This window comes from Sebastes umbrosus, chromosome 19, assembly GCF_015220745.1.
Source record: "Sebastes umbrosus isolate fSebUmb1 chromosome 19, fSebUmb1.pri, whole genome shotgun sequence".
Lineage (NCBI taxonomy): Eukaryota > Metazoa > Chordata > Actinopteri > Perciformes > Sebastidae > Sebastes > Sebastes umbrosus.
This window is the reverse complement of record NC_051287.1, coordinates 24066972-24090743: the sequence shown is the minus strand read 5'-3', so window position 1 is coordinate 24090743 and position 23772 is coordinate 24066972. Positions and strand designations below refer to the sequence as shown.

The window sequence follows — 23772 nt, the reverse complement described above, 5'->3', positions numbered from 1 at the left end:
TCTGTGTCCACTTTTCTCCTTTTTGACAAAGACATTTTTTACTGAATGAACAGTAGCTTGACAGTGTTGTGTCCCGTAGCCTGTATGTAGGAACGAATGTGGTATCTTTAATAGCATATCCAGCATAGAGCCTGACTCTTATTAGGACAATGGAGTCATAGGAATAGCAGTGAATTTGATTGAAAAATTGGTATGAATTCCCTACAATTTTCCTCACTTTGCAAAGTCATCCAGCAGCGGGCCGGATTTGACCCTTTTGGCGGGCTAGTTCTGGGCCCTGGGGCCCGTATGTTTGACACCCCTAGACTCTAGGGGGCTGTGGTGGTCCCACAGAATAAATTAACTCAATCAACTAACTGACGTTATTGTGCGTGTTATATTGTGAAAGTTAACTCAATAATAACGCATTAATACAAATTTGTTTTAAGGCCACTAATTATTTGTATTAAGATATAAGATTATAAGATTATTAAATACTTGATAAATCTCCCTTTAAGGTACATTTTGAACAGATAAAACCAATTTTTCAATTGGTCACGATTAACTATAGACCATCATGCAATTAAACGCATTAAATATTTGAATTGATTGACCGCACTATGTGAAATATAACGTTAGTTGCAATGTAGGGCAACCTAATGACTACAAAGTAATAGAAAAAACAGAACACGTATCCTACAGTGATGTCCAGTGTTTAACTGGTGGCTCGCAATGACGGCAGCTGTTGAAAAGACGAACAGAATATAGGTGTCCCCGTAAAAGCCTTCAGTTTTACTTTCATCAATTTTAAATACATACTCATCTGTGTTTATTATCTGTGAGCAACCACGTACGCCTTCATCTGAAAGTCACCAGTTAACACGGTTAGCATGCACTGAGTCATTACGACCTTCCACCGCAGTAATTGCGGAGAGCTGCTAGACGCTGGAACTCACAAAGCGGTCACCAGATTTGTCTATATATTTATTTATTTTTTGCTCGTGGAGAGCTCTTGCAGTTAGTAAATGTGTGGAATTATAATACTGTAATAATGTCAGGGTAAGCTCCATTCTAACAAGCATTCAAGAGAGGAAGATTTTCTGCTACTGTCTCTTAACACTTCTGACAGACAGCATCTGCTGAGGACGTTTGAGGAAATAATTATCAATTACCTGCTGCTTCTCTGCTGTCTGAACATGTTACCTACCAACCTACCACCCGAAGCCGAGTCTCTGGCATATGCGGATGCTTTAAAGTAGGCATCAAGGGATGTGTATTCTGAAGTGCAACATATGACCCGACTGCATCCTGGGTGCAGGCAGCGCGTGGGAAACTTCAAGCCTAAACAGAGCGAATACATCTTCAGACTTTTCCAACAAAAGAAACAGCCGCTGTGAGTCGATGCTCCGGAATTTAACAGAGTTCTGAAGCCGAAAACTGGAAAATACATCAAAAACAGTTTGACATAGGTGCTTGACGTCTTTGGGTTTGCCTGCAGCCACTGAGAACAATACTGTATTCTGCTGTATTGACAGCAGTATTCGTACCTTTTCCACCTGTCCAGGGTCTTCAGAATGGCGAAGGAGTCACTGCACAGCTAATGCTGTGCTGTATATGAAGGTGCTGCTATCGGGAAATAAAGTGTGAAGGACGGATTTGCATTTTCGCTAAAGCTGTGAGGAACATATTTCACCACATCTGTCATTCCCCTCTCCTCCATATGTTTGAAATCAGTTTAACACTGCAAGTGAGACCGCTGCTGTTTCACTGTGAATCCTGTTGGTATTTTTTGCAGAGGCGTCCAGTGCATTTGAGTTGAGAGAGATGCAAATGTTCATGGAAGTGTAGGAATATAAATGTGCAATTAAATTCACTACAACTACATTTTTTGAAAAGGCAATTGTCCTATATATTCAGCTAAAGAGGGCAAAAAAAGACACACTTCCAACTCTTAAAGTGAGACTAAGTAACATTTTAACCACTGTGGCTACAAGTTACAAATACAAACATTCAGTAAGGTCAGTTACACAGCTATGTCAACTGCAATTTTGCCAAGGTTAGCTAACATTTAGCACCATGAGCTACTGGCAAATACCAGACCAAGAAAGGTTGCATGTGCATAACCCCTGAGTATATTGAATTGAAGAATTTTATCTCTAATCATTTCTACTTTTAATAAAAAGAGGACGTGATTCTCCCAAACGTTACTTTAAGGTCAGGCGGACCTGTTGAAAAGAACCGAGACTGACCGCTTCGATTGAGATTTCACATGTAGGAGTGAGCTGTATCTTCTAGCCTTGAGGACAGATTTGCACCTCCTCTTCCTCTCTAGCGAACACACAACCCATATGACTGGATCAGAGACCTTTTCAGTGCAACAGTCTTATGCTCTCAGCACTGAAGAGGAAGAAATAGTTTATTGAAATGACTCGCGGTCACTGAAGCCTGAGGCTATATAGAGTTCGTATGCAGAACACTGGCCGTGCTCTGGGCTTGAGGTGGAAGACTGCCCTGCGAAAAGCCGTGGACGATATACCTTTGTGCCACTTGAAACTTTTTGTAGTTGCTGTTGTTCTGCTGCCCACGTAAAAAAAAGCATAATTGGGCATCGAGAGCATGGTTATCTCTAAGCAACAGCTCCACTTTAAGAATATCTCTTGCATAAAGCAAAGGCAATGTAGTTACAGTTGAATAGAAAATTGTTTCAATTCATTCCTCTACTTATTGGAATGTGCGTATGCGGTTATTATGTTTATTTTAGAAAGTATATCCACCTGTTTAAGGATATATTATTACAGCAATCACTTTCTATATATTGCCCTGGTTGAGTGTTAATGCTCTCTGCTGTGTTCTGCTCTGAAATACACATACAGTGTTGAGCTTAGGATGACTTTGTTTTACCTTTGTCATATCCAGAATATACACAGACCACAGTTTAAATGCAAAAAAAAAGAATAAAGCAGGATACATTATAATTCGGGCGGTCAAAGTTTTCAGGTTGTAGCGGCCTCAGTTTTAAAGCTAGAGAGAAGATACTGACATCATTTGACACTTGAAAAACCTAAGGAATCCAATTGTACCAACCATGTACTACTAACTTGTAGCTAATGAGGCTAAATAACGCTCCAAACTTACGCTACATTTTGGCGAGAAAAAACTGGCATGATTATTTTCAAAGGGGTCCCTTGACCTCTGACCTTTGCGTTAACGCAAATTCATCTTAGTGCCACTAATTTCTTTCATGCATTAATGCAACTTGGCAATTTTTAGATTGTAGCGGGCTGAATTTTATCATTTGAAACTAACAACCATGTCATACTAGCTTGTCGTGAAGGAGGCTAAATAACGCTCAAAAAAACTGACACGGTCATTTTCAAAGGGGTCCCTTGACCTCTGACCTCCAGATATATGAATGAAAATGGAATTTCTGGGTACCCGCAAGTCTCCCCTTTACATACATGCCCACTTTATAATAATCACATGCAGTTTGGGGCAAGTCATAGTCCAGTCAGCACACTGACACACTGACAGCTGTTGTTGCCTGTTGGACTTGGGTTTTATTTGAGTATATGTTTTCATGCTAAATGCAGTACCTGTGACAGTTTTGGACAATATCTGTCACTGTTTTGTGTTGTTAATTGATTTCTAATAATAAATATATACATACATTTGCATAAAGAAAGCATATTTGCCCACTCCCATGTTAATAAGAATATTAAATACTTGACAAATCTCCCTTTAAGGTACATTTTAAACAGATGAAAAATGTGTGATTAATCGCAATTAAATATTTTAATCCATTGACAGCCCTGTAGTTACAATATTTTCAACTGGATCAGCGTATGTATTCTGTGAATCTATATGAAAGTATTTCGAAAAAAAAAAAAAAAAAGAACAACATTATCCATTAGTGTCCGTCCTCTGCGCAGTATGAAGCCGTATAGCTTAATGTTCTCCATAAAGTGACCCACACATGTACCATTAACACTAAATTGAGTACTCCCAGCCATTCCATTACTTTAAAACCCTACTTGCCCTCCTAACCCTCATCGACATCCACCTGCGTGCAAAAAAGGAACCAAAAAAAGAATGCATACATATGCAGGAGATGCCTTTGCATTTGCACACACACACACACACACACACACACTCTCTTTTGAGGTGAAACTGTGCATTGTTTTTAAATACCGCTCCGCTGTAAACACATAAGCTCCGCATGAGCTGTTTAATTCTGGCAGAGTGACAGTTAGTGTGACACGTAATAATGTAACACAATGTGTTACTTCCAGAGAGGTGCACACGGATGAATTTTTTAAAGCCACCGAGGTAATGATTTCGCCTGACCAGCAGCAATAACCGCAGAGTATTTATGTACAGAGGACCTCCTTTAATGCCACACTAAGTTGCATTAGAAATAAAAAAAACGACAGATCAAGGGGTTTAATGTGGGACTGTTATTCTTGTGCAGCAGTGGAAGTCAAGTGTGTGTAAGTAACTTTGTGGAACCCCCCCGAGGGGTGAGAGAGCATGGTAGCGTCAGAGAATGGGGGCCTCCTCCCCTCAGTGCTTGTACTCTAACCAGGCATGAGACATTGGCCCTGACTGCTACCCACCCCTAGTCACGGTCACCACAAGTTAAGTGACCAATTCCAATGCATCGCCGGGGGCCAAATAACCGCTCACATCACTGGGAAACCTGAACATATGTGACATGCTCTTGAGCGAGTTCCGGGGCATACGGTTTGCCATTTGAACAGTAATCTTCGAAGGCGAGTTTTGTGTGAGCCTCGCCGAGGAGAATTGGTGTTTGCTTGTTTGCTTTTTGTGTGCGTCTGTTTCTGCTTGTAGGAACGAGAGATGGGGAAAAAATATGATGTGTAAAGAACGAGCAGCCCAACCCCTTTTTATAACGTGTCAACAAACAAACACATGACATGCAAATCGGAGAGAGATTGTCTGGTGCTCTGTAAATATTTGGCCTCTTGTACTGCTTCAAGCGTTCGCATGCTTTTTCCCCTTTTTGTGGTGCGCAGACAGACACTTACTGAAAGGTCAATGGTTCAGTTTTCCTGTGGACATTCAGACTTGACATAGAGTACGTACTGTTCACACGTACGGCGGGGGTGAGGGCGATTTGGGCTTTCATTTCTCACCTCTCCTAATTTTAATTCTGGGCACAGGACTGCATTTATGGAGAGAGATTAGATCCATGCTGATTTTTTGTGTGCATAATCAGTTTTATATTCACAGTAGTTGTGACCTTATTACGGTGGAGGTGATTTTAAATTCACATCACACTACAGGTGGGAACATTACTTCTTTACCTCAGCAAAATGAGTACGAATTTCAGGGTCCATCCAAATCTACATTTGGGCTATCTCGGTAACGACAACAACAAATACGGCTCATTTGTTCGGCTTCATTCTGGCAGGTAGTTATGCCAGCAAGACACCAAACCGATTGGTGTTGATTTAAGACACTTGGCTATGAAGTATCCTTCTGTGGCTTAAAAACATCGTTAGTGTGAAAGAAGTATTAAGTATGAAACGAGTGGGAATTAGAAAGAATAACACCTCTCCAGGCGGTGTTAGTTTTACCAGACAGGGTCAGTAATTTGATTTAACCATGCATGAGTATTTTTTTTAGTCAGTCATCCAGATGAAGAAAGGAAAAAATCAGTGGGACTGTGGTAATCAGGGAACGTGCCACACAATGCCACAGTTTCAGATAAACAGGTACAATCCTCCTGAAGTGGCTCGACACCAGCCTCCTGCACTCATTTCAAATTTGACTAATTTTCCATGCACTAATTAAGTCTCTGCAATCTGTAATGTTATTTTCTATTTGCTGTGTTTATATTCAACTTGTTTTTTCCCTGCCTGAGCAACCCTGTCTCCTACGAAATAACATTCCCATACAACTAAACTACATTATGTTTTTAGGGAAATGTATTTTCTACTGGATTAAGCTCTCAGTTTTAGACAGTTTTAACGCATGGTAACATTGTAAATTATAAACAAAACTACTTAAAAACATAATTTTTTTTTTATTGAATTAATTGAAATAAGACAGTGCGCATTAATCAACATATCAGCAATATGCATTAATGTAAATATGCCAGAATTAGCACAATAGCTAAATTCCATCTGTAGTCCTATAAGGCAGGTACTTACAAAAACATAAAACTAAATTTTACAATTACAGGACACCTCACAGGACAGTCCACGAGACATCACACAGAAAAGCTTTGATTTTAGCTAATGTTTGAGTTTTTTTTTAAAGGTTAAGTAGTGCTGGTAATATTTTTCCAGGAATGTGTGCCTCTAAAAGACACCATCATTTGACTAGATTTAGTTCTACACCTAGGTACATTACAGTCTCCCCTAGTTTGTGGATAAAATCATTTAATGGTGGGAGGGTGAGCCCATTTAATACTTAAAAAATGAGACCTACATCTGTGAAAGTTTGGTAACTGTCAATGTTTAAAATGTTCTACTTACTTATGATATTGCAATAGTGGAAATGAAAAGGTTTCCTGTCCAAAGTTTTGACTCTCTTCTTGAAGAGAGGCTTGACGGGTTTAAACGTGCTCTCTGTTGTATGTGACCAGGTTGTAAAACAAGATGTTATGTGAGAAAATATCATTGCGTGCATATAAGCTTTTGCTGACTGTGAAGTGAGAAAACGTCTTACATGACAGAAATTTGCCAGATTGAACTTCGACATTTTTGAGATTTTTTTTTTTTTTTTTAAGTTTAATGTTCCTTGAATGTAAGATTGGAGTCGAAGACTATACCAAGATACTTAAATTGTTCCACCATATCAATTCTCTCTCCATTGACTAGTACACATGGTTGTTGTTGGCCCTCTGCTGGCTGGCGGGAGAAAAACATGCATACAGTTTATTTTTGTATTGAGGTGTAAACGTGAGTTTTGAAGCCAGTGAGACACCGGTACCATAGCTGCAGATAGTATAACAGCAGCTTTGCTTAAAATGACTACAAGATTGAAACAAAACACAACAAAACTATTTCGTTGGGTTTAGACAACAAATCTACTTAGTTAGGTTTTGGTAAAAAGCATCATGGTTTGGCTTAAAATGACTACAGAATTGAAACAAAACACCACAAAACTACTTTGTTGGGTTTAGGCAACAGAACTACTTGGTTAGGTTTAAGCAACAAAACTACTTGGTTAGGTTTAGTAAAAAAAAAACATCATGGTGTGGCTTAAAATGACTACGAAATTGAAACAAAACACAATAAAACTACTTCGTTGGGTTTAGGCAACAAAACTACTTGGTTAGTTTTAGTAAAAAAAATAATCATCATGGTGTGGCCCAGGGTTCGAATCCAACCTGTGGCCTTTTGCTGCATATCAACCCCTCTCTCTCCCCCTTTCATAACTATCTCTCTCTCACTATCAATAAAGGTGTTAAAAATAATCAAAAAATAAATAAATAAGTGAACATTGACTTTCAGATTCACATGGGACTCGAACATCGGTGTCCTGTGTGGATCATTACAAACGTATTTGTGATACGTCAAAAACAAACATAATCCGCGACAAAATTCAATTCATGGACATAATTCCCAATGCAGTTTTGTTGTATGGGAATGTCATTTTTAGGATACAAGGCTGGTCTGGGGTAGCTGAAAAAAAAAAAGAAAAGATGCTGGATGTGATATACAGTATATGTGTTCTCCACGGGATAAAATTCCTGTGGTATTGAGGTAAAAATTCTATATCACTAGACCTCTCATGGAAATAATGCCATCCCAATAGGGGTAAATCCGGGGACATTTCTGGGGACGGTGCCAGCTGGGGATAAAGCAGCAAATACAGACAGTGTTCCTGGAAAACTGGGGCATCTGGTTTCTCCAGCTAAAACTGCTTGCCTTGGTGTTCAGACCTCTGACTTATCCCTCCTGTGAAGCGCTCCGTCGGCTGCTGAGATAAAGCCCGGATCGGACAATTTCTCACAAATGAAGATATCTACAGCACACACATTATTTATTCAGTGCACCTTAAATCAAGATAATTCCCTTCAACTGAAACTTTAAATACTCCACTCTACTATTTTAACACTTTAAGTACTTTTCCCCCCATAACTTCTAAGGCAGTAAGTGTGTATAATCCTAATCATATTTCCATTTTCCATGTGTCACCTGCAGGAGAGGAGGCGCTGACTATGTACCTGGCCAAAAACAAGCTAGACAGGAAGCTTGCCAACGCTACTCAGAACGTGGAAGCCCTTCATCAGCTGGCCTCGTCCTACTTCATCGACCGCGACGGCACGATGAGGAAGCTGCACGAGATCCAAATTTCCACCAATGCCATCAAGGTCGGTGCATTATTGAACGTGCACACAATGAAACACTACCTGCATTACCTGAGAAATTATATTTCTTGTCATATATGCAGAGTTCACACAGTCAATTTTATACATGCTGATTTCAGAATAATTAAAATACATTATATTTGTCTTAGACAGTAGTATATATTATTACCATAGATGGCTTTTTTCATTATTCTTTGCTATTCCACCTTAATTAGACAAAGAAAACTCAAGTGACAAAACAACACAGCAGGTGTTTGTGAATGCCTGCTCTCCGAAACAACCTTTGTGAGTATTACAGAAATAACATATTTTTTTCTGATCTGCCACCTTTATGGTAAGGTTATAGGCAACTAAATCCACATGGCTGAGGTTAGGGAAATATCACTTACACATTGCGTCTCGTAAACTGCGGTCTCTGGTGTCAAAGTCACTCTCTTTGTAAGCCCAACCTTCCTTCTTAAGACTTCCTGCTACAGTGTTGTTGTACTTCTACCTTTGCTAATGAGAGAGCTTCCCTGTCTGGAGAACATAAACATAGTGTAACCATCCTCCGCACAAACAACGCTATTTGACAGATAAACACCTTATTTTCACTTCCTCCAGAGACAGATGGCAGACTGGATAGTACAAATAAATGCAAAACAGCAATACATAGAAAGTGCATCCCACTGAATCCGCATTAGAATAACTTGTAAGGTAGCATTATGTAGATGCTACAGTATTTATACACAAACTCACAAAATTAACACATTTTGCAAATATAGAGGAGTAGGTGTGACGCTACCGCAGGCTGCCGGACGTTAGCAGATGGATTGTAATACATGCATGTGACTGAATGGCAGTCTCTGTGATTCTACTCACATACTTCCTGTATGCATATAGACGGGTTTCTGTGCAGCGTTATCACAGAGATGTGTGCACAGCTATAGGGGGCAGAAAGCACGGCTAGCAGTCTAGCAGAGCTCCAAGCTCCAAAACAGAGATGAGAAGGAGTTGTTGTGCAGAAAACTGCATCAACCGCAGAAAAGATGGATTGAAAATGTTTAATATTTCAAGGGGATCACATGCCTTTGCTAAAAACTGAAGGACATTATGGATCCAGGCCTGATGGGTAAAAGCATTCTAGTTGAAGCAGCGGGTGGTCATGGCGAGCTGTCATGCTCCACAGATCGATAGAAATGAACTGATATACAACGGAGTGATCTGCTCACTCTCTAAGGAAATATTTATGTAAGGGATAATGTACAGCGAGCCGGTCATTGTTGTTTAAGAATCCTCAACAGGGTGATTCTTTCACAATAATGACCAACTAGCTGTACATTATCCTGCTTATTACACGGCTTCTTACTTAAGAAATCAATAATTTGACTGCGTCCATAGCAACGGTCTGCTATACATAGCAACGGTCTGCTATACATAGAAACGGTCTGTTATACATAGCAACGGTCTACTATACATAGCAACGGTCTGCTATACATAGAAACGGTCTGCTATACATAGAAACGGTCTGTTATACATAGCAACGGTCTGCTATAAAGAAATTACAGAATGCTGTGATTGACCAATCAGAATCGAGTATTCAACACAGCACGGCATAGTCGCTATATTTAGCGACTATGCCTTAAAACTTAAAAGTGATGCAAGACTACCTTACGGCTCTACATTTTTATATTTTGAAGGGAAGACGTCTGGTAAGCTAACAGTAGCCAACGTTCGTTTGAATTTGAATCAGACATATCAGCGATACCGTATTGACTTTTGGCGTTACGTTTCCGACTGAGGTTCAAACCGCTCACGTTAGCTAGCGACCAGCAACATGCTATTTAATAGAGCCGTCAGAGGTTTAATGTTAATGTTCACCTGCCCGACATACAAAGAGGTGCTGTGTGTCTGGTTGTACTAAAATCCAAGTGTCTAGTTCTACCTAATGAGGAATAGCTAAGGAAAAAGTGTCTGGTGGAGGCCTTCAAGAGGGACTCACGTAACTCGAACGCTGACCGGAGTGTCAACCAAAGAGACATGCAGGTCCACAGAGTCAAATCACACTCATGTCTGATCTGACCCATTTCATAATAGGTGATGATAATAAACAAATCTCATACCAATACGTCATATGATAATGGTATCTGGTGGTCGGACTCTGAAGGGGGCCTATGGCAAGCCTAGACAGGATGTTCATTAGAGATGATTAGAGTCAATACTTTAATTCAATTTATCCCTAATTAATTCTATATTTTGACTAGTACAATTCAAACTACTTTTGCCATTCTTGTGTATGGGGTTTCTCATTACAGATATCCACAATTCAATTGCGGGTATCCACAGCGTGAATTGCGGATATCCACAACTGAATTGTGGATATCCGTAATTCCAATTTCAGATATCTACAATTTAAATCTTACTAGTCATAATTCCAGTTCAAGATATCTTTAATTCCTCCTCAATTGTTGATATCTACATTGTCCTTTTTCAGATATCTAAAATTAAATTTTGACCAGTAAGAAAATGACATTGTAGATATCTCAAACTGGAGTCACGGATAGTCAAAATGCAATTACAGATATCTAGAATTAAAGTTTTGACTAGGCGAAATTATGTTGCAGATATCTGTAATTCCGTCAGAATTTCGTCAGATGACAGAAAAAAATATACAATGTTACCAGTAGGCGGTGCTGAAAATATGCTTAACATGAACATTAACAAACAGGAACAGGGCATATAGATTTAGACATTTGGAACCAATATTATATCTTGTTTTTTTCTGCTGAAGACAGTCTCCTCTTTCTGTTCTGGTTGTCAGAAGAAAAAGCTGTGTGAGTCTACTGACGCAACAGCTTGCCAGTTGTGGTCATTCACATGCTCATTCACCCAGGGACACCGAGGAGAGGGGCCAGGGAAAGCAATTGTAAAGTATAAATAACACAGAGTAAAACCACATAGGTCAGAGTTTTGGAATACCCCTCTCTCTTGTGACCGTGTTCCAGTAATTAGCCCGAATGTTCCTTCTTGTCTCAGGTGAAGAGGGAGGCGGTGTCAGCTTGGAATAAACTTCAGCTTTAAAAGTCATGCTAATACAGTAACTAAACACAAAACGACTTTCTCTCTCTCTCATTATTTATAATAATAATCATAATAATGGTAATAATAATTATAATGCATTGAACATTGCGTTCTACTTTGTGCCAGCTGGAGTTGTTATAATGGCATTCAGACACACAAATCAAATTATTGTTGTCAGCTGATTATTAAACCCACTCTCATAATGTCAGACATGTAACAACTTCTACTGATTTTTTCTTGTTTTTCTGTTTCTCCACCATACATTTCAACAAATGCTTGCTAAATTGAAAGCACTCAAACCTGCAGTAGGCAGATAATTTTCTGCATTATTGGGCAAAAGTTCCATAATTACCTTTCAGCATATTGTAATTCAAGTGTTGTGAAAGAAAGACTTCTGCACCTCCTCATGGCTCTGTTTACAGGCTTTAGAAAATCTATCCTGTGATGGCAGACTTTGGCAAATCGCAGGTCATTTCAGAGAGAGAGCGTTCCTACTGAGCGCTCTTATTGGCTGTGATCCAGCTCATGGGTTGTGCTTGGTGTTTCCTCAACCGATCTCAACATGGCTGCCGGGTCAGAAAATGTTCCAATTTTTTACAGATTAACAGTATTCAATTCAATTCAATTCAATTCAATTCAATTCAATTTATTTTTATATAACGTCAAATCATAACAGATGTTATCTTGAGACGCTTTTTGTATAGAGCAGGTCAAGGCTGTACTCTAGAGTTTGGAGACCCAACAAGAGATCTAACCAAGAGCATTGCATTGGAATGCGCTGTGGCCAGGAAAAACTCCCCGTTTAGTGGGTAGAAACCTAGAGCAGAACCGGGGCTCTGGGTGGGCGACCATCTGCCGCGACCGGTTGGGTTTTGAGAGAGAGAGAGAGAGAGAGAGAGAGAGAGAGAGAGAGAGAGGGGAAAGAGAGGGGGTACACTACATGATGTTTCTGAAAACATTTGAGGCGAGAAATAGGCATTACAGTAACAGAATATTGATTCATATTTGATCAGCGCCGCCTAGTTTGACCGTTTGATCGGCGTTCGCAAGTGATTGACAGCCGGCTCAGAGACAGCAGGCTCCAGCTCAGCTTTGATTGGTTGTTTTTGCTCCAGTCACAGAGGCACATGATTTCTTTCAGATTATCTATCCATGCACTGCTGTCCAGATATAGTGATTGTTTTATAAAAATAACTTTTTTAATCATATTTGTTCCAAATTCTACCTACTGCTGCTTTAAGACATTAAGAAAGACGCTTTATGAAGTATTGAAACAAAGCAGCTCCGGCCCCACATAGTGCCTAATAGCGAATCACTCCTATAGCAAACCGGCAGGGATGAGCATTACTATTCAATGTGTGTACCTGTATAACAAATAAATAATACAGCCCAGAACAACATCCCCCGTCTGCTATGACCTTGCTCAGTTTGCGAGGCAATACATGAGCATGCAGCAACCAAAAAATAAAGTTGGAGTGAATGTGCAGCACAGCTTCTGGGATGTTTTGTTGCGTGAAGATGTCAACTTGATTAACAGGTCAGCCAGTTCAGCAGCAAAGACTGTTTGCTTCTATTATGCTCCCAGTATGTAGGTGTAGGAACCCGGATAACCCCAGAGGAACCGAGCGTAGATTACTGACCGTGAAATGCATCAGTGCATTTCTAGTGTTATTCCACCCAAGGTTGTTCACAATAAATATGCCAAAACACATGCACAAAAAATGATGTGTCAACAGCTGTATAGTGACAAAAAGAACATGCTCGCTAGGAAAATGTCATTCTCTCCAATTTCTCTTTTCCTTTGCCATCATGCCTACAGTATGTTGGTGTGCACTTCTGCTGCAATGAAACCAATACTGTGCTGTGGATGAGTTGAAAACATACCACTTTATGAGCTTCACTATTCCTTACTATGGGTGTAAGAAAATATTGAATATCGCAATATTATGTTTTGTGATACTGTATTGACTCTTAAAAATACTGTATCGATAGTTTACATGCAAAGATGAACTCTGAATACTATATTTCATTTGCAAACATACAGTATGTACCCTCTCAAAGTAGTGCTATGATGTGGGATGTTACAGGGACTGTGATAAATGCAAATACCGATCCCACTGTTCTCATTGCGTAAAAAAAGTAAACTTTCTTTTACTCAGATTTCATATGGTGATTTCTTTCTTTATACTATGATAGATTTCCTAAAATTAGATTTTAAAACAATCGCAATATATTGAATTGTAACCCCTGTATCGCGATACATATCGTATCGCCAGATTTTTGCCAACACACAACCCTGTTCCTTACTCTCAATAACACAACATTCAGGAAAGGACAAGAAGACAGTTGTGCAGTAAGTGGGGAAAAAAAATATTTTAAAAGGAGCAGGTGGGAATGAATACATTACAGCACACACAGCTGAAGCCTCAATACCAGAGAAGCTTTGTGTTGATATGGAAACAGAGTCAGAGAAAAAAAAAACTCCCTCTGCCAACAAAGCTGCAGGTAGAATTGTGTTACCTGCCACAGTCAAATTTGACCTAGACTGAGCTGAGTTAGAAGGTGTTAATTTCAAGCCCTGGTGGGCATAATTATTTAGACTTCTCTGGTTTTTCTTCTCTCCGAGTCTCCAATCACACAATTCTGAGGCAGAAAACAGACTGCAGGAGCGAAAATAGGCCGCACCACAGAGAAATTGGAATGCCACATGATTGTGTAGACTTTCGTCCTGCTACAGTGCATCACCTCCCGTACTATAATGATCGCAGTAAATGAAGATCATCTGAACTCTACTACTTGAGTCTGACTTCAGACTGAGTGATTTTGCAATTTGGGCTCAGGAGTCCCCATTTGAATATCAATTGAAGTAAGTCCTGAACATTGACGAAAAAAAAGAAAAGTTTGAGCTGAATGACATTTTGACATGTGGTTAAAGGAACAGTGTGTAACATTTCGGGGGATCTATTAGCAGAAATTGAATATAATATTCATAGCTAAGTTTTCATTAGTGCATAATCACCTGAAACTAAGAATTGTAGTGTTTTCGTTAGCTTAAAATGAGCCCTTCATATCTACATAGGGAGCGGATCCTCTTCACAGAGTCGACCATGTTGCTCCACCATGTTTCTACTGCAGCCCAGAACGGACAAATTATACTCCACCGAGAGCCTTTTCGTGTTTTTACATTACCTAAAGCCCACCGTGAAACTGCGGTAACGTGAGCCGCAGAGTGCAAAAACCGTGGTACCGCCAGCCGCTGTCTGACTTCCGTTGCTCCTAAAGTAGTGCTACTATGGGAAGGATCAACACATTCTCACTACCAACTCGTCAAATACCGCCACTTGGTCAGTGCCACTTTGCATCGGAGACCGATGTACAGGGTACCCCTCTTGCGTTACTTTTGCACGGACCAGGGACGGCGTGTCAATATTTTCTCTTTACATGCATAGTGTCCTTTCAAAATAAACTTCAGTTTTCACAGGAAGTTAGGTTTAGGCAACATAACCACTTAAGTAGGGTTAGGAAACGGTCGTGGTTGACGTTAACTTCACGTGACAAGCGACTCACGGGACGGACGTTACTAAACGACTCACATGACTGATGTGAAAACTAAGTCAACGTTACTTTTAGTTTCAGCCGGGGCGCGAACAGCGGTTTCCTTGTTGAAAGTCTTGTTTGTTTGACCCATCCACCACCCCTCCCATCCGTCCTTAGCAGACTCTCACACCATTAATACTACATCAGCTGCTCAGACTGTCCAATAACACCACGGGTGGGTTTACATTGGAGTTAGTTGAAAGCCCAGTTCGTCACAAACTGTTGCTATAGGGTGCTTCTGTGCGTCGGTTTCCAATGTCGATGGTACTGACCAAACAGCGATATTTGACGAGTTGGGAATAGGTTGAACGACGTTACCACGGTTTTGCACTCAGTGGCTCACGTTACCGCTGTCTTGGAAATGGAGGAATGAGCGGAGGGGTACATAGTCGGTTGCAATCCGCACCACTAGATGCGACCAAATTCTACACACTGTCCCTTACACATCTGTTTGATGTAATTTGGTAATCTGATCTGGGGACTGGGAGTTTCATATTGTTGAAACGGTGCAGGACAAGAAAGTTGATATTTTTTCACTATTAGCATCAGCATCAAAATACCATTTTAATGTGCAATAATGCCAGAAAAGTCTCATAAGTCGCCGTAGATTAATGGGTTATATCATTCATCCATCACTGCATGAAGGCTGCGTGAAGTTTTTATTTTCCATTCGATTGAATTCAGCTGTCTGGAGGCATCAGAAATTGTAGTTTTACTAAATTGAAAAAAAGCACATTATGAAAGCAAAGTGCAGTTACAGAACTCTAATCCATTGCGGCTAGCTCATTTAATTAAATCATGCACAATCAGCACCAGGCTGTTGCAAAAAATAACCATCCAAACTGCTTGGTTATTGAAGGTATTCTACCCAAACTGCTAGTTTTTCGCAGTGCAGATCAGCAGGAGTGTCCAGGCATCCTGGAGGACAACAGAGATCCATGAAAACTAATTTAACCTTATCTGTCCTCTCTACATCACTAAACATCCTCAGGACTGACCATTATGTCAATGTTTTTTTTCCACGTCTTCATCCCAGGCATGCCTCATGCCCTTCTTGCCACTGGGTTTGGCAAAGTAGCATTGATAAAATGCATTTTTATTTCAATGAACAAAAAGATGTCAAAGAGCAGAACCATTGCTTAATGCGGGGGTAGGCTGTATATTTTTGGCATCATTGCGCAAAATTCCATAGTAACCTTTCAGCATATTGTAATTCAAGTGGTCTGAAAACTCCTCTTGGCTCTGTTTTCAGGTTTTAGAAAATCTAGCCCGAGACGGATTTATCGATCATTTATCATTATTGTTTCATAGATGGAGAGAAAATGTTGCTAATAGATTTGTCTTCTGAAAGGCTGAAAGTTTGCAAAGAAAATAGGACAGTAATATAACGGCATCAGGATCACAATGATGATCGGGATGATGTTTGAAATGAATGACTAGTACTTGTATTGGTTATTGTATGAAGCTCATAGCACATGCAACCCCCCTCCTCTAGTGGGAGGGGCTTAGGACAGAGAGGGGAGAGAGGAGAGCTGCTAGATGTGGGCTGTATTTCCAAATTCTGCCATTTGTTTTTGCTTTTTTATCCAGAAAACTGCCTACCCTGGGGTACCTCTTGAATCACATTATACTGAAGGTTATTATGGAATATTTGCCTAATCGAGCCAAAATAAACGGCCTCCCCCAGCCTAAATTAAACTGTTAAAAAGTAAGAAAGTGGACAATAAGTTAAAGAGGACCTATTATGCTTTTGTGCTTTTTCCTTTTCCTTTGGTGTGTTATATAGTTGTTTTTTGCATGCCAAAGCGTTACTCTCCCCCACAGAAACACTGTTGAACTGCCTGAAAAGCCTCGCTTGAAATCCCACCTTTTTTTCCGTAATGTGGTGATGTCACCAAGTAATACATTTGCATAATACCCGCCTAGCGGCTAGTCTGGCACACCCTCAAACAAAGCTAGTTAGAGCAGAGATGGAGCCCGAAGAGTTTGGTTCGGTCAACCAATCGCAGCAGTTTGGCCAGCTGACCAATCAGAGCAGACCTGACTTTTGGATGCAGGAGCTCAAACAGAGCATTTCAGACAGAGGGTGAACAGAGGGGCTGTGGCACAGCCGGTATGAGAAAAATAAAGCGTTTTTGTGAACATTAAAGCATGTAAACATGTTTTAGTAGAAACTCTAAATACAAATATGAACACAAAATAAGCATAATAGGGCCCTCTTTAAAGTTAACTTTTTCTTTTGTTTCATTACTTAATTCATTTTCTGTTTAGTATTATACAACACGTCGCTTGCATGGTAGGATGATGTATTTTATTGCTTTTGAAAGCTTCCTTTTGGTGTAGTCTTGGAATAGTGTTGACATTTTTGCAAGTCTGAAACTCTAACAGCTGCTGCCGTGCACCTGTGCATGCACACACCTGCACAAAAAAAAAACTCCAATCCAACTCTCCCATACACCTCACCAACGCTCCACCTCCTCGTCTTCATTCAAGGAGCCCCCTTCCTAGCTTTTAGTTGTCGTGAGTGACAAGTGGATTAAGGGGCTCTGGCAGATGAGACTCCAGGTAGCAGGAAGTCAACCATGACAAAATTAAGCAGACCTGACAGTGGGTGCTGAGTCAGTTTCTGAGGAAAGGAAGGCAGGAGGTGTTGAGAGAAGAGAGTATCTATACAGCACACACACACACACACACACACACACACACACACACACACAAAGTTACTGCAAAGCTGAGTGGACTGCGTGTCTCATGCTGATCAAGGCCGATGGACCTGAAGCATATGTCAAGAGGTGAGGCTCTGTCTAAAGGGCTATAAGGGATGGATTGGTGATTGAGTATATCGGTGAGTTAGTTAATGGGAAGGCAGGCATGCAAGATAGCTTTCACCTATCGGGTATAGTATCCTCTGAGAGTTAGTAATGACTTGTTTGAAACTCACAATGAATGGCTCTTTCTCTTCTAACAGGATGGAATAGCGGTTTAATAGGATTGCTCTATAAAGTGAAACAAACATTGCTGTGTACACATACTGTAGGGCATAAAGTAGGTAGTGTACAGTACAGTGGGAACGGCTTAACACTTATTGTGTTTGGTGTTACTTTTGTTTCATAACTCTGTATTCTTCAGAACAGAGGGTGTTGTATGCTGTACAGATTTATGATATTGGGCTATTTAAATAAAATTGACTTGACTTGACTTAACATACCTTGAAAGGAATGGGATTAAGAATACATAATCATACTAAATCAAACTAAATGTTGATGATGTCTCTTATATTGAATTCAAGTTTTTTCCACAACATGGCGAACTCCGTGAAGAGGACCCGCTCCTAGATATGAAGGGCTCATCCTAAGCTAACGAAAACACAATTCTTAGTTTCAGGTGATTATACACCAATGAAAACATCGTCATGAATATTACATTCCATTTCTGCTAATTGATCCCTCGAAATGCGACACACTGGCCCTTTAATGATGCACACTTTTAGGCTTAATTACTGACTAAAGCTTAGTGGTAAACTGCCTCAGGGGCCCTGGAAGCTCCAGGTTCAGCGTGTGTGTGTGTGTGTGTGTGTGTGTGTGTGTGTGTGTGTGTGCGCGCGCGCGCGCGCGCGTGTGCGTGCGTGCGTGCGTGCGTGTGTGTAAGTAGTTGCTCTGTGGTGGTTTGATTAACAAAAGCAATCATAAAGCGCCTTTAAGGTGAAATGTGTAAGATGTGGCTAGAATATTAGTTTAAAACATCAAAAAATGATCAACAGAATGTGAAGTTACAGTGTTATCGTTACGTCAAAGACGTGTTGCAGAGATATCTACTGAAATGGGAATGCTAAACAGCTAACACTGGCTTGTATTGTTTTGTTGTTCCTTGAGAGACGATATAGAGTCACTGAAGCGTCCAGTTTGCCCCTCAGTCCAGAGGACAAAGAATTAGAGCTGCACCTAGGGCTTGTCAATAAAACACCCATGGTCCATGTGCATAATGATTGTTTGTTTTATTGAATTAATTCCAAAGTGGCAGAAACGAGAAAACGTCTCGCACCCTCAGTTTGTCACCTCCTCCGCCAGGAGACAACGTCACCGAGAGTAGAGTGTGCACTCGCTCCAGGACACGGACGGCCCTCTGTTAGCATTTAGCTCTTGGAGACTCCCAACAGGATCAGTAAACTTTCTGTTGCTGCCGATACACAGTTTAGACCCAGCGCTCCTCCACCACCAGCCGGCTGTCACTCCTGGCGCCGGGGTTCTTACCAGATGAATCTGAGTCGCCACAGCCGCTAACTGAAGTTCCTTTTCCTGGAGCCGCCGCACGCTGCACTCTCAGCGAAGCCTTCCCACATCGGTGGGGAGGACGAAACACAGATGGCTAACGTAAACTATAGGCCGACGCCACATGTCAAGATTATACGTTAATAGTGTTATTCTGTCTCTCAGAGTTTCAGCAGTTTGGGCGAACTTTGCGTATTCTTGCCCTGCTGTTAGTAGTGCAAACTGTGAATTCAGATTGTATGGACCCAGCAGTAGAGGTTAAATGCTGCCCCTATATCTTTGGAGCATGTGGCTATAGGCATTACACAGTGCACCTTTTAAAATGAGGACTAAGTCATTATATAATCCTAAAGTCCTGTCTCATACAGGGGCCCAGTTTCAAAATGTTGTTCCTTTTTTCAGTATTTATTGTGCTTATATGATGTATATTTCTAGATACATTTGTGTTTAATCAAATTGCCACACCTCTAATTATTATAAAGCCAACGAAGAAGCCAGTTTTAATCAGAATCCATTATGGTCATTGGGAACTATTACATGTTTTTTCACCAAAACAAAGGGGGCGAACATACTTTGGTGACTACAGGCAGAATAGTAATGTGGAAAAGGGTGAAATAGGGTTAAACACATTGTTCAGGAATATATTATCGGAGCATAGAGTTGGCGCAGCCTTCAGTAATGGCCAATCACATTAACTCTTCTCATCTCATTTAAAAGCAGCAGACAGTTTTGTAATGCGCTGGGATTAGAGTCCAGGGCACCTTCTCCTCCAAAAGAAAACTGTCTCCTGTCCTCTATATTATAATGTGCATTGCATAAAACTTTGAGAGAGCCACATGCATGGCTCTAAGTAATTATGTTGATGTGCACTAAGGACGATTTTGCAAAGGCTGGTGCTGACAGTGTGAGATAAATTCAAGGTATACGCACATAATTGTGCAGCTCTTTTCGTAAATATCACCTTCCTCAAATTACAGGCGCCGTATTGATGCACATACTGTGTAATTATTATGTCGTCAGATATCAAATAAGAGTTGAAAGAACTAAAGTTAGCGGCAAAATGTGTGCAACAAATATATAAAGTATCTTCAATTAAATTTAACGGTCCCATATTGTAAAAAGTGAGATTGTCATGTCTGTTTTATTATAAAGCAGGTTTAAGTGCTGTAGGAATACTGTGAAAGTATTGAAACGTTCAATATACGGAGCAATACGCACAGCCTGCATTCAGAAATTGTGCTTTTGAAACAAGCCGTCAGGATTTCTGTCCATTTGTGATGTCACAAATATACAATAATTAGACCATTACACGGTTTTAAACGTAAACATTCTTAAAATGTGTCCCAGTTTATTTCCTGTTGCAGTTTATGTGAATGACATCAGCTGACAGGAAGTAAACATGGACCCAAACTGTTGCCTAGCAACGCAATTCCATTGCAATTCCGTTGAAATTAGCTAAAACGGAGTGTATCAGACAGAGGATAAATACAGGCATATTCAGGCAGACAGTATGAGGAAAATAAAGTTTTTTTTTAACATTACAGCATGTAAACATGTTCAAGTAGAAACACAAAATACAAGTATGAACCTAACAATGAGCATAATATGGGACCTTTAATGTTTGAATAGTCTTTAAAATGTGCATAACTGTCAGATATACCATCACTAAAGATAGTATGAGGCTGAACTCGCGTTCCCGTATCTGTCTATAAATAAAGGCAGCATAAATTGCAGTTCTCCAGTCACGTCGGCAGCAGACAGACAGTGATCAGAATGTGCAGAGGAAGCAAAGTCCAGCAGAAGGCATGGATCTATAAACACAGAGAACAAGGGCTTTGCTCCTCCAATATTGATTCAGCACGGCTGTGAGACCTGCTTTGGAGTGCAAACTTCCAATCAAGATGAAAAACACGTGTCAATACAGCAGAAATGTTTCAGACATTTAGACATTGGAAGTCAGGTCCACTTTGTTCCACTGAAATGTTTTTTTAGGGCGAGTGTAACGTTGGCCTCGTGATTAGCTCATTTACCAGCTTTCTAACAGTTTTACTAACATTTTGCATAATAACACACACATAAATGCTTTCATTGACATTTTTCAATATCTTTAAATTATTCTGAAGAATAAAACAATTTGTTTAATTTTCAAGTATTACATTCAGTACTTGTAATGTAGTTGTAATAATAATAATAATAATGAAAATTAATTTACTTAAGAAGAACAAGAATAATCTACTATATTAAAGGAAGCATTGTGCCATATTATTTTACTTGATCCCCTACGGGTCAAAGAGAGAGGAGTCTTATTTTATTCAGTATGTATGCCCAGAAATTAATAAGCAAATGTATGCAGATGGCATAATGCAAACCCACTGATGTAATGAATTAAACTGCTGATTATCTGATAATTTTCTCCTGACACTAAATATGTTGAAATATGTATGTTCCCTCATCAAAGATAGATTTCCAGCAATGATAATTATCAGCCTGAAGAAAACATCAGGATATATAGATGCCGGAGCCTGTGTCATATATTAAGTATAGTGCTGTCAAAGTTAACACGATAATAACGCATTAACGCAAAAAGCCACTCATTTCTTTAACGCACTAACACAACGTGTGATGTTTTACCTCGTAGCAGGCTCAGTTTTAAAGCTAGAGTGAAGATACTGGCATCATATGAAACTACAAAACCTAATGAATCCATTGGCTAAGAGGTTAAGTAACGCTCTAAACTTACGCTAAATTTTGGTGAGGGAAAAACTGACATGGCCATTTTCAAATAGGTCGCTTGACCTCTGACTTCAAGATATGTGAATGAAAATGGGTTCTATGGGTACCCACGAGTCTACCTGTGAGGGTTTCTGGACAATATCTGTCATTGTTTTGTGTTGTTAATTGATTTCCAATAATAAATATATACATACTGTACATTTGTATAAAGCAAGCACTTTTGCTCACTCCCATGTTGATAAGAGTATTAAATACTTGCCAAATCTCCCTTTAAGGTACATTTTGAACAGATAAAAAAGATGTGGGATTAATTTGCCATAAATCATGATTAACTATTGACAATCATGCGATTTATCGTGATTAAATATTTTAATTGGTTGACGTCCCTAACTAAGAATTATTATTATTATTATTTTTATTATGATTATTATTATTATTATTATTATTATTATTATTATTATTATTATTATTATTAATATTAATATTAATATTAATATTAGCTTTATTTTAATTTCAGCATTAGATTATTAAAAGCCCCCAAAATTACAAATTACATTAAAAATTTTTGATAAATTACAATTGCTGGTCCAACAAGATGCATGCTCTCAGTAATAATGTCTTACTTCTGTTAGGTCACATCACATAAACAAACTGGTAGTACAATACTGAAACTACCTTCACAGCTTTATATGAAAACCTAAAACATATTGGATTAAAAAAAAAATACAAAATCAAAATGGTTATAGACAAAATTTGATTAGGAAAGACTTGTCATAGCTTAATGCCCATCATGTGCTGTGTAAGATTTTTTTTTTTTTTGCACTGTCTACAACGAGGTACAGGTAGCAGAGGTGGGACTTCAACATCAAGCAAACAAATGCAGTCAGACAACCTTGTTGATTAAACTCTTGTTAACCCAGGCAGCACCATATTAGCCTAAAAAAAAGGCAAAAAATGTTTTTTAAAGTAGTTTTACATAACCACCAAGCACACTTGCATTTGATTTTGAAGAGAAAAGAGGCTCTAATATGAAAATGGCTGCATATTGTGCAGATGTCAGGGACAAGCTGGTGGATGCCCCCTCCCTTTAACAAAACGTCCCAAATGGTTCGCCGCCAATTTTTGTTTGGCTCGTCGCCTGATATCGCAGAACTGTTTCCTGTGATGGATAGCGGTTGTCCTACTGTATAAACCACAACAAAATAGTAAGCAAATGTGTTTCCCTCCTCTGAGAAAATCTAACATTACAGCAGCAGTGGGTAGAAATGGAGCAAATATGATTAAAAAAAAGTAATTTTTATGAAACAGTCAGTTCGTACGGAAAGGTAATCTGAAAAAAAATCATGTGCCTCTGTGTCCTCTGGAGTCCTCTGGTGCTCCTAACATCATCTGTAAGATTTCACATACCGGAAGAAAACAACCAGTTAGACGGTGTCTGGTGTCTGCAATCCAGCTTCCATCTATGAGAGCCACAAGTCATTCACTCGTGAACTCCGACCAAACGGTCAAACTAGGCAGCGCTGATTGAATATGAATCAATATTCTGTTACTGTAATGTCTATTTCTCTCCTCAAATGTTTTCAGAAACATCTTGTAGTGTACTGTTTAGCTGTAAAATGAGAAAGTTTGTGACCCAGCAGCCATGTTGAGATCTGTTGAGGAAATACCAAGCACCGCCCACCAGCCAGAGCACAGCCAATAGGAATGCTTTCTCTCTGAAACGACCTGTGATTGGTCAAAGTCTCCTGTCACAGGCTTGATTTTTTTTAAAGCCTGAAAACAGGGCCATGAGGA

At 39.7% G+C, this 23772-nt stretch overlaps 1 protein-coding gene across 2 annotated transcripts in view; it reads left to right on the top strand.

Annotated features, from left to right (window-relative positions):
* The window catches only part of brinp1 (bone morphogenetic protein/retinoic acid inducible neural-specific 1), a 220532-nt gene that overhangs the window by 132114 nt on the left and 64646 nt on the right, over positions 1–23772 (top strand). For both annotated transcript variants that reach the window (XM_037752821.1, XM_037752820.1), the window contains one exon: positions 8154–8323. In XM_037752821.1, the coding sequence (XP_037608749.1) occupies positions 8154–8323 (170 nt within the window). The remainder of the gene's footprint in view (positions 1–8153; positions 8324–23772) is intronic.